The sequence below is a fragment of the Brienomyrus brachyistius genome, chromosome 21 (genome assembly GCF_023856365.1).
Source record: "Brienomyrus brachyistius isolate T26 chromosome 21, BBRACH_0.4, whole genome shotgun sequence".
Classification (NCBI taxonomy): Eukaryota; Metazoa; Chordata; class Actinopteri; order Osteoglossiformes; family Mormyridae; genus Brienomyrus; species Brienomyrus brachyistius.
Window position 1 is genome coordinate 13,185,479 of NC_064553.1, and position 16,739 is coordinate 13,202,217.

Consider the following 16,739-nt stretch of genomic DNA (forward strand, 5'->3'; position numbering starts at 1 on the left):
GTGAAGCCATACACGTTTGGTTAGCTTGCAAGTTAGTGTGAGAATCCAGTTACCAGCGTGGAAATCTTAGCCCGGGCACTGGGGCAAGTCATCAAGGTCAAGTGCATCACGAAACCTTGCGAAACCTGCCACTGTTGTACAGCACTGCCATCTTGTGGCCACACATGCTCAGTACATTTTATGGCCTTGGACAACTCATGTTTTTCTCTTAAGTTATAAATAAAAATCTTTAATATAAATTACGGGCTTTTCTCAGGTTAATTGGCACCAGCACAAAACATCAATACAAATAAACCAATGTAGTCTAAAAATATTAGGGATCTCAACAAAGGTCTTTACTTAATCAGCATACAACCATTTTTTTGAGCTTTACATAATATATAAATCATTTTAATATACATTCTCTTGGCACAAATAATTAATTTACAGAAACATCAAAAATCTCCTGCATATTGTAAAAATTAGAAGTCAAAACGAATCATATTAGGAAATGAAAGCCAAATGCTTTTGTTCATTAATGACACACGCATTGCATTTCAATTGCGTAATACTCTTCAAGTATTGCACACTGGACATCTCAACAGTACCAGTTAAACCTACATAAATCTACCTGCAGACAGTCCTTGAGCCGTTACTGAATGTAACAGCTATATCCACTGGTGAGAAGGCCACAATTATTTGCATTCTGGTTTCAGTCCTTAAATGTATTTGGGAGAATTATCCAAAACATCCACCCACCACATTATTTTCAGTAAAATATTCTAATACCAAGTATACACAATGGTCTTGTATACCACACAGAACATCAGAAACATCATTTCATATATAAATCCCAGTCTGAAGAACCATCAGTTGTACTTTGGGTAAACCATTGCAAATTATAAAAGTTAAAGGAAAATAAGCTAATACTTGTGTGTTTATGCATTCAGAAGACTTGAGCTTTGGCGTATACAGATTGTCTTTCAGCCTGAATTGTAAGAGGGCAACACAGACACTCTGGGACGAGCTGGGTTTGTGCTTTCCGTAGAGACACAAATGAAGACACCCGACCACGATCGGGTTCACGTCAAACAACGCAACTCTTAACGTTCCTCGTCTGAAGGCAGGGGAAACATTTTCACATTTTGCATGTCAGACTAACAGAAAATCATGTGCTATTATACTTAAAGTACACAGAAAATACAGAGTGGAACGAGAGAGTGGACATCAGCAGAGCACAGAAGGTGGACGCTGGACTGCAATGGGGACGTCCACAGCTCATTTAGGCACTTGAGAATCAGGAGTGGCTACAAGGCGAGAACTCGCCAGGTGCCATTAAAGCGTGATGCTGTAATACAGAGGTTAAGCCATGGGCAGAACAGCTGGAAAGAGCACTGGGGGCCGTCCATGGAGATGGATCCCAGTATCTCACCCACACCCCCTTTTGCCGGTTGGCAGTACTGCACACGCGGTGTGCGGTCTGTATCAAATCATTACAATACTGCAGCGCTAAACATTCACCGTGTAAGGATCGTATAATAATGACGATTTTGAAAACTTTAAAATGACTAACACTCAGTATTTGAAGAATATTTCACAGAAGTACTCCATATACTCTAATCAATGGGAGTATATCTGGGTTTTAGAGTTTTAATCACGTATTGATTAGAATAAGTTTAGTGCCAATATATGCTAAGCTCAGTTATGTAACAGCTCAACTATATAATGACGCAAATCTGATGACCTTTAACCTTATGTAGGTAACCCCCACTGTCCCTCTGCAGCCACGTCGCTGTGTCACCTCACCGCTGCTTTTAACGCACGTCAATAGAGAAAACACTCTCACGCACACATACACACACAGCAAGTGCACCAAGGACAATACTCCGCAAAATGAACAGGGTGCTTGTGTACAATACCCCGCATGTGGTTACGCGTGTGCGAGAAAGTGCAAACGTTAAAATAGAGGTTCAGCAGCCAATCACGAGCTTCCTATCCCTTCTCGCTCCTCCTGGCCCCTGTTAAGGGGGGGGGGCTGGCTTTTCAGTGGGTTAGGCTACTGTGCCCGTGATCGGACGGTCGCCAGTTCAATTCCTGTCCTCAGCAGAGTAGTCACATCTCCATTGGGCCCTTGAGCAAGGCCCTTAACCCCCCCCCCCACCCAGAAAATGCTCCTGGGGTGCCGGATAAATGGCCTGACCCTGCAAGCTTTGCTCTATAAGTATCTGTATGTCTCAAAGGACAGAAGATGTACTTGTACTTGTGCAAATGGCAAATAAAAACATCATCTCACTTTTTTTTTTTCTCATTGTTGTAATACACCACTTATCCTATAGGGGGCTTAGACGCCCAAAACACTTAAACATCCGTGTCCCTGCCGGCTACCGAAAGTAGCCATGCCGCTGCAGCTTGCGCAGCAGGATCTGCGTGAGGTCAAAGGTGGTGAAGCTGATGCCGACGGCGAGGGGCCCTTTGACCCAGTTCATGCTGAGGCCTTTATAAAGGCCACGGATCAGTCCTTCCTCAGTCACGATTTGGTGCATGGTGCCCAAAATGGTGCTGTAGGAGTGTCCAGTCACCCCTGCCGTCTGCATGCGGCGACGCACCACATCCAAGGGGTACGATGCTGACTGGGCGATGAGACCAGCGCACGCCCCGAATGCCAGCCGCTCGTGTGTGTGCGGTTGGGACCTACCGCTCTTCTCTGTGGTTCACGGGGAAGCAGAGGGACAGACAGGGAGAGACAGACAGACAGAGCCACGGTGTGAGTGAAGGGAGCGAGGACAACGTGACCCACGCAACAGGAAATGACATCACCGCGATCGTACCCGCATGCAGCTTCTTCAGCGTCTCGTAGGTGAAGAAGCTGAGGCCGGCGTAGGGCACCACGCCCAGAATGGTGGGTGCAAATCCGCGGTACAGTGTCTTTGGGCCCTCCTCCCGCCAGATCCGTACGAACACGTCGATGATGTTGCCGTACCTGCGCATGGGGACATTGTGCGTTCCGTTACCTTATACTTCTGTTACCTAAAGGCATTATTCAGACAACAGGCGGCGCAGTAGCAAGAGAAATGGGTGATAAATCTTTACATATTCTTCAGCATTTACACGGCCCTGTCTCTGATACGGTCTGTAGTGTGAAAGGCTTGAACGTCAATTTCGGTAGGAGGTACGTACATTTCCTTGGGAGTGACAGCCATCCTGGCACGCACCAAGTCCAGAGGGTAGGTCATCATGGACGCAGTCATGCCGGCCATGGATCCCGCCACGAGGCGAGGGACAGGAGTCAGAGACCTGACAAGGACCAACAGTTCAACAGATGAGGTCATCGATGATGGAACTGAGGGGACGAAAGGCTGGAGAACCAGGAGTGGAAGATAGGGGGCGCCATTCCTACTGAGCCACTGTGTTGTTCAAGATAAGATCACGCTTTTAAGTGGATAGAGACAGTGTGCGCTGTTGAGAGAGCAGGGGGGCAGTCTTACTTTCCCTGGAAGCCGTAGTAGCTGCCCAGGATGCGCTTGTACTGCTCGTGAGCGCAGAACTGGATGGCGGCGTAGGGCATCACGCGCACCATGGTGGCTGAGTTTCCCCTCCAGAGGCTGAAGAAGCCTTGTGTCTGGTAGGTCCTGTAGATGAACTTGTAGGCCTCCTGATGGAACATCCCGTTACGCTGTAAACGCCGCGCGCACAACGCACCACAACTTTCAGCTTCCTCTACACACACGTGGCATCAGCGTACTTACCCTAGCAGAGAAGCGGTTTGAAGACACTAAAAAAAATTAAAGTAGACCTTTGTTAATATACTGGTTTTCTGTGCAGCATATCACTAAAAATAAGTTTTCGGTGGCGTTTTGCTGACTAAATGGACCTTACCTTGGAACATGATCTTAGTTCGATCAAGAGGGGCGACGGCAGTTTTGGCAACGGCACCAGCTAAGGCGCCCGAGGCCAAGGAATTCATCACTGACAGACCCTGCCTGTAGCCCTGTGGGATGAGCAGAATCAGGCCCAGTGGCCAAGCACAGTGCGGTCTCACAGATGTATACAAATGTATAAGAGGAGTAAAATCCACCAAACACAGATAGCAGTATGATCTATGAACCCATATGTTGATCTCTGTGAACCTGGCATATTGTTTTCCAACCCCTATACTCCCTCTTTGGACCAGATTATGTCTGAAATAATGCATGACATGAAACCTGGCTTCCAGACAGTTTGCTTAGGAACTGGGGGGAGGTGCCTGATTTATGAAAACAGAGCCAAGGAGGATGTAACAGATTGTGCTGCTGCTTAGTAGGCAACATTTACCTTTCTGGGCAGTTTGTTTATTACAGAGCACTGTAATTCAGATACATTTTGAGGATTATTATATGCCTTAATTTTTTTTATTACATAATTTCACATATAGCTTCTCAATTAACTAGTTTTCTGTGGCCTGGTAAATCAGTATCCCAAAATATAACTCACAATTTTCAGTTATAAATCAAAACGAATGCATGCATGCTTCTGAAGCAAGTTATGTGAACCACTGCAAAGGGGTGGACATTTTCCGGATACTATTCCATTCCATGGGAAGTTAACCTGGTGAATTTTGGAAATATTCCAAGTTGGAAACTTTCCAGGGGAATTAACAGGAATATACGGGAATTAATTCCCAAAATGATCCAATTGTGACCTCACACTCTTCTAGCTTATAGGTTACAAAAAAAGTTTAAATATAGGGAGATATACTGTGCGTGTGTGTGTATTATATATATATATTATATATATATATATATACACATACATATACACACACACACACACACACACACACACACACACCCACCAGGAAATAAAAATGGCTAAATCTAATTTTATCAGTTACAAGAAGTAAACAAGCACTATGTGATGCTGATCTCCAGCTCAGGAATGACACTGGATGAAATACATTTAAAAGTTCGTAAAGCACATCCATCCACAGGGCACGATAACACCGGTAAACAAGGTAAATGGTCAGCCTCATCCACAACCAAACCTGAGCGATAAGAGGCTTCTGTTAAAAGTGGGTGGGGGGAGGGGCAAATAATTGACCCAGCATGTACATGGGGAGGGGTTTCCGTTTTCTGGTAGGCTGAACAGATAAAGGAAGAGCGGTTTAGATGGAAGTCAAGAGTGTCACGTGCTTCTCTTTCTCTGAAGTCTTGCTTAAGCAGGAGCCCATATTTCAAAAGAGACAAAGGCAGACATGAACATAAGCTAGTAAAGCTTAGTGAGTATGTTGTCTATGCCAGTGTTTCCCAACCCAATCCTCGGGGGAACCCCGGACAGTCCACATTTTTGCTTTCTCTCAGCTACCAGTGCACCTGTATCAGGAATTCGGTGTTGCTGATTGGCTGGGAGGGAGCAAAAACGTGGACTGTCCAGGGTTCCCCCGTGGACTGGGTTGGGAAATACAGGTCCATGCCATCCATGTCTTAACACTGAATACTAGTTACCCAAACTAGCAGCCACACATAAATGTTTCATACCATAATTTGAATGCTCTGCCTTAATGAGTCTACCCTAAATCCAGTGATGTGATTCATCTAAATACCAGGTCTGTGCGGGCGGACCTGAGGTAGGCGGGCAGTGCCACACCAGGTCCGTGCGGGTGGACCTGAGGTAGGCGGGCAGTGCCACACTCACCTCTGATTGGCTGGCAGGTGGGCTGGGCAGCACCTCGCCCTGTGTCAGTGCCCCCTGGCGTTCCTGCACACCGTTGCCCATGCCTGAAGCGGGTGGTGCCTCAGGATCATGCGGGCAAGCACTGTAGACTAGAATTGGGGGACAGACACAGACATTAGACATCCAGTATTAACGAATGCCCCGTTCACACACTCACACGGTAACGTGCTAACCAACACAGGCATGCTAGCAGAAGCGCATATACACAAGATTACAGAAAGGAAATATGAAAACACAGGACAACATGTAGTACAGTCAGGACCATATATATTTGGACAGAGACAAAGTTTTTTAATTTTTAAGTTCTGTACATCACCGCGATAAATTTTAAAAGTAACAAGTCAGATGCAGTTGAAGTGCAGACTTTCAACTAAATTACTAAAGTAATTTTTCTACACAATCCCCTCCTTTCAGGGGCTCATAAGTAATTGGACAAATTAATATAACTGCAAATAAAATTTTCAGCTCTAATACTTAGTTGAAAACCCTTTGCAGGCAATGATTGCCTGAAGTCTTGAACTCATGGACATGACCAGACGCTGGGTTTCCTCCTTTTTAATGCTCTGCCAGGCCTTTACTGCAGCAGCTTTCAGTTGCTGTTTGTCTTTCTGTCTGTAGTTTAGTCTTTAGCAAGTGAAATGCATGTTCAGTGGGGTTGAGATCAGGTGACTGACTTGGCCATTCGAGAATATTCCACTTCTTTGCTTTAATAAAGTCCTGGGTTGCTTTTGCTGTGTGTTTTGGGTCATTGTCCATCTGTATTATGAAACTCCGCCCAATCAATTTGGCTGCATTTGAGCAGACATGATGTCTCTAAACACCTCAGCATTCATTCGGCTGCTTCCATCCTGTGTGACATCATCAAGAGACACTAAAGACCCAGTGCCACTGGCAGTCATGCACGCCCAGGCCATCACACTGCCTCCACCTTGTTTTACAGATTATGCGGTGTTCTTTGGATCATAAGCTGTTCCAGCCCTTCTCCATACTTTTTTCTTTCCATCATTCCGATACAGGTTGATCTTGGTTTCATCTGTCCAAAGAATGCTGATCCAGAGCTGTGCTGGCTTTTTTAGAGGTTTTTTTTTTCCAAAATCCAATCTAGCCTTTCTATTCTTAAGGCTTATGAGTGGCTTGCATCTTGCAGTGAACCCTCTGTATTTGCTTTCATGCAGTCTTCTCTTTATGGGAGACTTGGATATTGATACGCCTACTTCCTGGAGAGTGTTGTTCACTTGGTTGGCTGTTACAAAGGGGTTTCTCTTCACCATGGAAATGATTCTGCGATCATCCACCACTGTTGTTGTCCGTGGACATCCAGGCCTTTTTGTGTTGCTGAGCTCACCAATGCTTTCTTTCTTTCTCAGGATGAACCAAACTCCTAATGTTGTGGCAATTTCACGAATTGTTTTTTTTCTGTTTTCGCAGCCTCAGGGTGGCCTGTTTCACCTGCATACTGAGTTCCTTTGACCGCATGTTGTATGTTCACACCTCAATCTTGCAAATGCAAACAAGACACCTCAAATCAACTCCAGGCCTTTTATCTGCTTAATTGATAATGAAAGAACGAAGGAATTGCCCACCCCTGTCCATGAAATAGCTTTTAAGTGAATTGTCCAATTACTTTTGGCCCCTTTAAAAAGTGGGTGGCACATGTTAACGAGCTGAAACTCCTAAACCCTTCATACAATTTGAATGTGGCTCTGAGAGTCTGCACTTTATGTTTATGCCCATTGTATAACTTCAATTGTAATATATTTCAGTAAACAGATAAAATAGTAAAACTTGTATCAGTGTCCAAATATATATGGACCTAACTGTATGGGGGTCATGGTGACCTGAATGATGTTGGGTCAAAACTCATAAGAGGCTACACTAAGGAGCTTGAATAATAAATTATTTTAATAACACTAATAAAAATTCCACTGTTACAACTGATATTACTGAGGAAACGTGTCACTACTCACTTAACGCTAAAAATACACAACTCACCTTCCTCCAGTATACCCCACAACTGCATTTCACCTGCTTTCCACTGTACAGCTACCACAAACTGACGGCCTGCTAAATCTAAAATGGGCCATGACACAAAACACAACATATAGCTCAAATTCTTAGCACTTCTTATAGAACAGAACACAACAGAATAGAATTCTCTGTTCTATTGTGTTCTATTCTATAATTTTCTATTCTATACTACACTATAAACCTAAGAGGACTTCATGTGGTAGCATCTCCCCAACTGATCCTGCCAGCCAATCAAAAAAAAGGCCCCATTCTGACGTTACTTTATCAGCTGACCTGTTTACAGCAATAGTCAACACTACCTTTGCCACATTGGCCCACAAACCAGAGCTGGGAACCTCTCGGGCATAACGGCACACTGCCACGCTCTGCTGAGGCCATGCAGTAGCTTTTGGACCAAAAGCTTCACTCCTTGTCCTACATACTCTGAGGCCAAATATCCATAAGGAAACAGGCCTGTGTACAGCATGCGCCCACCCAACCCTAATTTGCACTTTCGCCTAGTTTTCGCCTAAGTCAGGCAGGAGTGTAGATGACCGATTACATGAGGATTGACAGAAGGAATCTTGGAGAGCCCAACGGGGTAAAAATAGACGTGCTGATGGAGGGTGGCTCGGAGAAGGCCGCTGACCTTGGCGCCTACTCTAGCACTGCCGCGTTCAAGCCCGGGGCCAGGAAATCGACCCACACTCCATCCCCACCTCCGCCCAACCGTATGGGTCAGGTTACAATGGCTTGTGCTTTGTCCCATCTTGACTTCTGACGAGACTAATTTTAGCGATCGCTTTACCGGCGGCTAAACGAGAGAACATCAGAATGATTTGTTCCCAATGAAAGAACAATGCTCTTAAGGGGGATTAGGTGATGAGAAAGATTAAGCATATGCGGTGGCCTGATTTGACAGGCCATCACAATGGTGTACCGTTACACATCCTGCCAGTGGCTCCAATAAGAACACTAGAAGATGGTTAGCTCATCTTTGGAAGCCATTCATTTTCAAATTAGTTTAGTCATTTAGTCTACTCCAGGCAAGCCTGTACTGTACAAGCAACTGGAAGACGGATAAACGGTTTACCCTGCTAAATTATACAGGTAGTGCTCACTTTCCAAACTCCCGATTTATGAGTTTATATCTTTACAAGAATTTTCAGTGGCAAAAAATTTTATGAAATTTTTCTTAATTTAAAAAAAATTAGCAAATAGCTTAACGCATGCTGATCCCGTTAATACACCCCATCTGCTGAAAATCAAAGTGTCCAAAATTGCCTGTGAACGCTACAATTTTAACAATGAATTCTTCTTTTGTTTTTCTCCAAGGATTTTTTTTTGTTTAAATGTGCGTAATTACTTAAATGTTAATTCTAATAATATGTTTTGTTTCCTTTGTTTATTTGGTAAAAATTTATAACGATTTTTTTGCCTGGCAGGCACCAAAGTCATAATTTTTATAACATCTCTATGGAAAAATACCTCCTGCTTTAAAAGTTCTCCATTAACGAGTGATAATTTTGAACGAATTAACTTGTAAAGTCAAGAACTACCTTTGGTGAATGTTGAGTCTGTGTGATTTGCCACTTCGCGGACTCGGGAAAATGTCTCCGTTATAGACTGCCCAGTGGCTGAACCCACCTGAACACCTGAACCCACCACTCACACATTACAGTCTACACTGTAAACCCAATTCTGTAACCCTGGTGGACTTCTGATGTCAACTCCTTGGATACACTATGACAAGCCTAACTGAGTCAATGAGGAAGCTACACTCTATCTTCTGATCCACCTTTGCCACTCCTAAGGAGGTTTCTTTTCAATTAGCCGGCACTTTAATAAAGGTAAATGCAATAAAGTTTGTGACACCGAATCGCTTAAGTATTTGAATATCCAACTAGTTCAGTATAAAGAATCTCGTGTATACTCTTAAAATGGTGTTGAACGACCTATGAACATTTCAAGTTACGAACGGCCATTCGGAACGTAACTCATTCGTAAGCAGAGGAGGGTCTTTACTGGATTGGATTTGTACTTTTTGAACCTGAACTTTCAATCTCTGGAAAAGCTACATCGATTATACATATTAACCCACTGACATTAACAGGAGAGGTCAATATTGCTCTTCCCCCAACGCCATCATTAGTTTCATCACTCCTTTAAGTGCACTCCCCCCTGGGGCCAACAGGTGGTATAGTACTTAAGGCACTCGTGTTTGAAGGGAGTGGCTCTGCTGTTGGGCTATTAAGTACAATAATATCTGCAGCAAAAACATATAAAACAATAAAAACATATACGTGCAAGACTACCTTTGTAAGCTTCGTAATCCTAAAAATGATTTTGGCTTCCAAACAACAAGTTCCGTTAGCTGCACATTTCATTAAAAAGAGAAAAACTTTGGGGTTACGGGCCTTTTGAAGGGACATTTAGTTGAAAATTTTATTTGGGAATATTTAACCCCATACAACCCTGAATAGGGCAAGCGGTTACAGAAAATGGATGAATATTTAACCTGTGGCTTGACAGACAATTGTGTGAATGAGCTTAAACAAAGTGAATAACGAACCATAAAAGATCAAAGGTTTAAACAGTTTATGTGTCTAAGAAGTACTCAACAAATCATTCACCCATTACGTAATTTTTGCACCTATTATCCAGAATGTTAGGGGAATAATGCGTTTTTGTGGAGAAAGGGGGGCAAAAATGAAAAAATTGAGGTTATGAAAAAAATTGTACAAGCTGCTGCAAAAGCATTTAATAAAACCAAATTGCCCTAATGTGTAGCCTGTATGAAAAATAAGAGCCAGAATGCAACTGTGGTAAAAAAAAAAAAAAAAGAACGTTTAGGTAGCACACATTTTAATTGTGACGTAAAAAACAAAAAAAAAACCATAATTGCGTAAACACTGCGTGCACAGGAGGGGGCGTGGGACATGCAATTCGTTTAAGCAATTGCGATTTCCCATATTCCTTTCCGTCACAATTAATATGTTTTAATGTGTTAATATGCATAATCAATATAGCATTTTAAATACTTAAGCAATCGGGTGTCAGAAGTGGTAGTTCCAGAAATTTTGTTTTTTATTAAAGTACAGGTTAATTGAAGAGAGTCCTCCTTGTTTTCTACATGAACTAAGCCACAATTATAGTTCCCTGCATGCTTTAAGACACAAGAAATGGAAAACGGTTCAATTCAAACCCATTTCCACAATACTGGCTCACCTCGCGACACAGCCTGACCTTCTTACCAGAAGCAAACTTCAGTTTCCTTGAATGCTGTAGATCAACCGATCGATGTCAGGTCACTCGCATGAACTAACACCTTGTCGCAGGAATTCAGTTGCAAGCTCAGTGCTGTCACGCGTAGCTAATCTCAAAAAGTTAGTCGGACGTCCAGTCTGACGTGCACAAGCAATCGCAGAGGCATGTAGAATCTTAGCGCGTGCCAGGAGTTCGAAAAATACGTATGCGTTCTGTTGTGTCGTCATAGCTTACCGATATTCTGCAAAGCCAACGAATGATCGCAGGGTTTATTTTTTCTCCGCGGAAAACTTCTGTCGACCCTCTGACAGCCAATTCTTCGATGACCCCTCCTCCTTGAGTTTGGCTAACTGTTGTCTATCCCGCACACAATCCAGCTACGCACACCACCATTCCAGTACGTCAATGTTTTCTGCCCTTCAGCTCTACATGCAAGCGGTGTGAAAATCACCATGCAGCCGGCTCACACTTTCCCGTAGCCTGTCTTCCTCCCTTCCACAGGTCGACAAGCCCACGAGTTTGAAGAAGAAAATATCTGAAGCCCCACACGCTCCTTCACCCTTGCGGTGACGCTATCAACTAGCTTTCTGAAGGGAGGGGGTATAGAACTCGAGGAGAATCATGGGAAACGAAGTAACTGAGCGCTGCACGCGACGATAGGCTGTTTTGAGGGGCGTAATGGGGAAATAGATAAAAATATAGCCAAGTTCTACGTGGTTGGTGAAGTAATTTAGATAAAATGACAACAATGCTTTAAATAGTGTCTGAAATTAATTTTTTTATTTTTTATTTTTTTACAAATTGCCTACATTCTGCTGAAAGTTGTAGATGTCCAGGATGTTGTATCAGTATCAGGTAAATAAAGAATATTTTTCTATGAAGTGGATTCATTCAAGGAAAATACTCTGATGAAATTTCTACATAATGATCTTGAAATACGTTTTTTTTTTTTTTTTTACACACTTCAGCGTAAAAACATCATAACATCAGTTCAGATGGTGTTGTACACCTACCCCACTAGTCAGTCACAGGCAGACACAGGAGATACTGTGGAATGTTTATTTCGAAATATAAAAGGTGGACGGACATTCAGCCAATACAAATAACACAGCACAGTTTCACAAAGCAAAAGATGACTAAACTGAGCTGAGAAGTCACACTGCCATAAGCTGCGAACAGTCCCTAAGTTTCCAGTGGTCAACATCATGGTGGATTCTGCTGGACATTTCTGCTCAAAAAGCAATTCCTTCCACAGACATGGGATTTAAAAACATAGGCTGCATTGGTGCTTCTCAATCTGGTCCTTGGGGACCTCCAGACAGTCCACATTTTTGCTCCCTCTCAGCCCCTAGAGCAAAAACGTGGACCATTTGGGGGTCCCCAAGGACAGAGTTGAGAAACACCTGTTGTAAATCACCTTCAATCCTTGATTTATACAACAAACATTCCTGGTTTGCAATAAGGAGCATTCATTTCAATGAAAGAACCAGAGCGCTAGATAAACGCAAATTAGGGAAATGCCACAATTTAGTCACAAATTCACAAGGCTACACAAAAACTACTCATGCCAACATAAAAAAGACCCACACACACAACAATGACAAGAGGACTAGTCTTGTAAGAGTTTGTTTGTACGTGTGTGTATGTGTGCGTTTCTGTGGAATTGGGAACCCGGCCCCTCAGTTTGTCAGGCTGCCCTTTTTCCCCGTCCAAAGCTCCCGCAGCTCCACCTTGCAGCCCAGGTCACGCAAGGCGGCCCGCGCTACATCGCCGCAGTCGCGGTGCGAGGCCAGCGCCCGGGCCACGAGCTCCTCTGCCCCCATCTCCAGGATGGGCTGGCTGAAGCTCTGCGTGCGGCACACCAGGTTCCTCAGCAACATGCAGCACTGTTTCTGCAGGAGGTGCAGTTAGGGGGAAACACGTCAGTCTGCGTTAAGACACTGATCAGTAGGAACTGAGCTACTTCAAGAGTATAATTGTTTTCAATTCCATGTAGCAAATCGCAGGGCTACACCCTGGATATTTCCCATCCATCATAGTGCATATAACACACACTATACTAGACTTTGGCCAATTTACAGACGTCGGCAAGCCAAGCTGCATCTTTATGGCCTGACATGAGGAGAACATGTAAACTCCACACACATTTTTAGGTTTTTGATTGCAGCCATAGATTTCTTTTATACATTTTAGTTTCCCTTGTGGGGACTGAGAAAATGTCTCGACATCAAAAGAACAGGTTTTTAAATCACATTGTGGGGACATATGCAATATAATATATACATAACCACACACACACACATACAGCAGAGGTAAGATTTGAAACCACAACCCTCCTGTGAGGAAAGCATACACCACGCTCAAATCCCAGACATTAAACCAAGTGACAGATTAACAACAACAAAAAGGAAGGAGATAACCTGGATGGGATGCCAGTGCACAACAAGGGGCACACATACAGACACACACATACAAGGTGAATTTAAATACATCTCATAACTGCATGTGTTTGGACTGTGGAAGGAAACAAACACATAAAATTTCATTAAAAAAAAATAATCATGCTGACGAACACCCCCACCCCTGCTGTGACACTCACCTGCACGTTACCCTCTTCTGGGTGAGTCTTCATGGCCTGCAGGCCAGCCAGGGCGCCGCCACAGTCCATGATCGCCTTGCAGTTGTTCGGCTTGCGTAGAGCAAGGACGCACAAGGCCGCTGAGCCCTGCTCACAGACCTGCAGGTGAGCGGCCAATCAGAAGAGCCAATAAAAGCCGCAGGAAATAAACCGCCAATAGCAGTGGCCGTCGAGTGATATCAAACCTGTGGGCACGACATGTGTCTGTTCATGGCTAGGACTATGAGCTGAGCTCCCCCGCCGTTCACGATGGCATCTTTCACGTCGTCATTTCCAGCTATGGCCCGAAGAGCACTAAGGACTTGCTTCACCAAATCCTGAGAAGATGGTTTAAAAGCTGAGATAATGCATCCATTACCAGGAGTCCTGGGTGCCACTTTAGTGTGTGCTCTACCAACGCAGCCCACATAATAACAATGTGACTTATACCTTCCCTTTGGCTTTATTCACATACGCACAATAAAATACACGTGTCAATGGAATGTATTTATCTATGTGCCACCCAGCGGTAGAGTGTGAAAGCCGACAGAGCACATGCAGTTCTGGGCCTTCTGATATTCTGTGGTGGTACTATCAGTCTATCCTCCACTCACCTGGTGATCCAGACTCTCTGCCAATAGGGTGAGCATAAATTCCAGCCCCCCCAGGTTAACGATGTCTTGGCAAAACTCATTCCTGACAGCCAGCCGGGACAGCGTGGCACACAGTTCACTAAGGACGGCGGTGTTTTGAGGGTGAGCTGGGAAACGATACCAACAAAATGCTTCAGTAACAGGACATTTATCTGGCTTTTGCTACAAATATCCCAGTAAATAACCCCTCCATACCATAACCCTATACCCAACCCTAAGTGATAACATATACCACAATTTCGGTAAATACTATTCTCCGCAGATGTCATGCGGATGTTGATTATTTTTGCATAACGGCACAGGTCATTCCCACAACCTAATAACAGTTGTTTATTCATTTGTTGTAATGTTTTGCTGAACATGTTAATATAAAAGCCTGTCTAACTTTTTACAAACAAATCAGCAGTCATTCTTATCAGCATCATTTTCTTTGGTTTTGAAAACCCAAGCGCCTGTCTGTTGACAGTTTCCACGGTAACCTAACAGATGCACTGCTTGCAGTGACTAGCCTGACCAGGTGGTCTATCCTTACAGGGCCTATATGTTTAAAAGATGAAACATCATTAAATGTTAATTGACGTAATTCTCTTCAGAAAAGTAACGGTGCGATCATCGTGTTTTTTATTTAGTTAGCCGTGGTATAAACGGAATAAATCACTTTGAGGTGTGCAGGGTATATTACACCAAGATGTTGCCGATAATTTTCAAATAATCACACAGCCCGTCATGGTTTATCCCTTACATAATCACTGTCTTACCTTTGGCTGCTTCTATAATGATTTTCAGGCCATTATGTTCCACAACTATCATCTTAGCATGTTCGTGGGCATGGCCAAAAGGGACCCTGACATCATCGTCAAAGGTCATGACCCGCAAGGCAGCAGAGGCTTCCTTCACCAGCTCGGAATGGCTGCCATGCTCTGCCATGGTGCCTGTAAGTGACTTTAAAACTCCAGCCTTCGCTAGATCCTGCCGGTTCTGCTCGTGCTTCAGACAGCAGTGCCGCACCGTGCGCACAGCCAATCCCATCGCCGCTGGGTCCGCGTGACAGCGCCTCAGCACGCCCATCAGAAAGTCCTGCCCCTCAGCATCCAGGAGGTCAGGCTGTCCATCCATCAGCACAGACAGGGCCGAGAGGGCGGGTAACAGTGCATCTTGGTCCTTCTCGGCCTTTTTGCAGCATGCTAGGATTGCGGGGTACGCTCCTTTCTGGGCAGCCAGATGACGTTGGGCAAATCCCAGTTTGCATTGATCGGCGAAGAGCGTCAAATTACAACATACATTTTCAGATCCAGATGTGCTGGCTTCAATTTGAAGGGACTCTAGAGCCTATTAAGACAAAAGTAAAACAAATTATGTGGGAGATGATAGAATATATTAATATCGTTAACACCTTTAATTTTAGCTGAATAAATTCTGTTAAAAACATTCTTGCATAGAGAATGTCAAATGTCACTATGCGTTCCTACCTTAAGAATATCGTGCGTTTGATTCTCCTTATCCTGGTCAAACAGCGCAGTCGGCATTGCTTTTACAATATTGCTGAGATCCACGCCTGAAAACAAACGTTAATTTCATATCTTGTACCAACAATCATCCTGCATCATTATTATTGGTAACAAATTCCATTATGGTTTTAAATAATCACCTTGAGACTCGAACTGCTGAATGGCCTCATTCAGTGCTTCGTCCGGATCCATTTCAAATTCCTCAATGTTCTCCCTGACCACGGTATCGAAGGTCTCCTGGGTGATCCTGCGATTTTCCATCTCAAACGTCCGTGCCCCAAGCCAACTACAAAACAGTGATCGATTATATACTATTGCCCTTCAGAATACAACAAAAGCGAGTAAATCAATACGTCTTAATACTGATAATGAAAAAAAATATTATTCATCAAATGTCAGAAAGCACATTACCAAAATGCACAAAGATGTATCCGAGTGTATGTTACGCTGGTTAGAAGACCCTCGTGGTAAAATGTAGCATCGGCTATCCAGCACGTAACAAAAAATTGAAAAAGTCACTTGTTTTCCCCAGATAAATTTCTGAGTTCAGTTAACAATGAACCAGTCACTGCAACTTACCCACCACCCGCAACTGTCAACTGCAAACAAACGATATCCCTACCCGATACGCCGAATCCAGTACGCAACCGGCGTAAAATGACATTCTGAGCTATGTTTGCTCATCTGCCGTGGCGGTAATAGTGCATGAATGTCAATATGAAATGGTACCGGCTGCCTAACCAACTCGGGTGGTTTATGTAGCTGAACTCTAAGTTCCGCCAACTTAGTGCCTTATTTTCTAAGTTAAATCACTTAATCGTTCTCAATCCCAGTGTGGTGGTTGTGTATGTTTTACCACATGTTTCACTTTGGTAAAAGGCTGTTTGTTTATTATTCTTAATAAGAACAAATAAATAAATAATAAACTGTTTTGCAGTTAATTATTAGGCCCATCTGTGTTTTTTTGACATCTTGTTTTCATACTTCAGCTAGTATGAG

At 43.7% G+C, this 16,739-nt stretch overlaps 2 protein-coding genes across 14 annotated transcripts; both read right to left on the reverse strand.

Annotated features, from left to right (window-relative positions):
* Positions 1–313: 313 nt before the first annotated feature.
* slc25a42 (solute carrier family 25 member 42) lies at positions 314–11,569 on the reverse strand. 9 transcript variants are annotated; one of them, XM_048989560.1, is made up of 10 exons: positions 11,197–11,569; positions 10,924–10,977; positions 7,681–7,758; positions 5,650–5,777; positions 3,856–3,967; positions 3,726–3,751; positions 3,465–3,631; positions 3,157–3,273; positions 2,808–2,959; positions 314–2,683 (listed from the first exon to the last, which is right to left on the reverse strand). In XM_048989560.1, exons 3-10 carry the CDS (start codon positions 7,706–7,708, stop codon positions 2,361–2,363), a joined length of 1,053 nt encoding a protein of 350 aa, XP_048845517.1. In that variant the 5' UTR covers positions 7,709–7,758; positions 10,924–10,977; positions 11,197–11,569; the 3' UTR covers positions 314–2,360. The 9 variants fall into 9 exon arrangements, with proteins under 9 accessions (XP_048845517.1, XP_048845516.1, XP_048845515.1 ...); XM_048989559.1 differs by having other exon boundaries at positions 10,950–11,099; XM_048989558.1 differs by having other exon boundaries at positions 10,924–11,099.
* A 438-nt stretch (positions 11,570–12,007) lies between these two features.
* On the reverse strand, positions 12,008–16,483 carry armc6 (armadillo repeat containing 6). Of its 5 annotated transcripts, none has more exons than XM_048989782.1 (9): positions 16,320–16,468; positions 16,152–16,224; positions 15,881–16,026; positions 15,702–15,787; positions 14,991–15,561; positions 14,194–14,339; positions 13,786–13,917; positions 13,562–13,699; positions 12,008–12,854 (listed from the first exon to the last, which is right to left on the reverse strand). In XM_048989782.1, the coding sequence occupies exons 3-9, from the start codon at positions 15,999–16,001 to the stop codon at positions 12,642–12,644; spliced, it is 1,407 nt and encodes a 468-aa protein (XP_048845739.1). In that variant the 5' UTR covers positions 16,002–16,026; positions 16,152–16,224; positions 16,320–16,468; the 3' UTR covers positions 12,008–12,641. The 5 variants fall into 5 exon arrangements, with proteins under 5 accessions (XP_048845739.1, XP_048845740.1, XP_048845736.1 ...); XM_048989783.1 differs by having other exon boundaries at positions 16,363–16,399; XM_048989779.1 differs by lacking the exon at positions 16,152–16,224 and having other exon boundaries at positions 16,363–16,483.
* Positions 16,484–16,739: the final 256 nt, after the last annotated feature.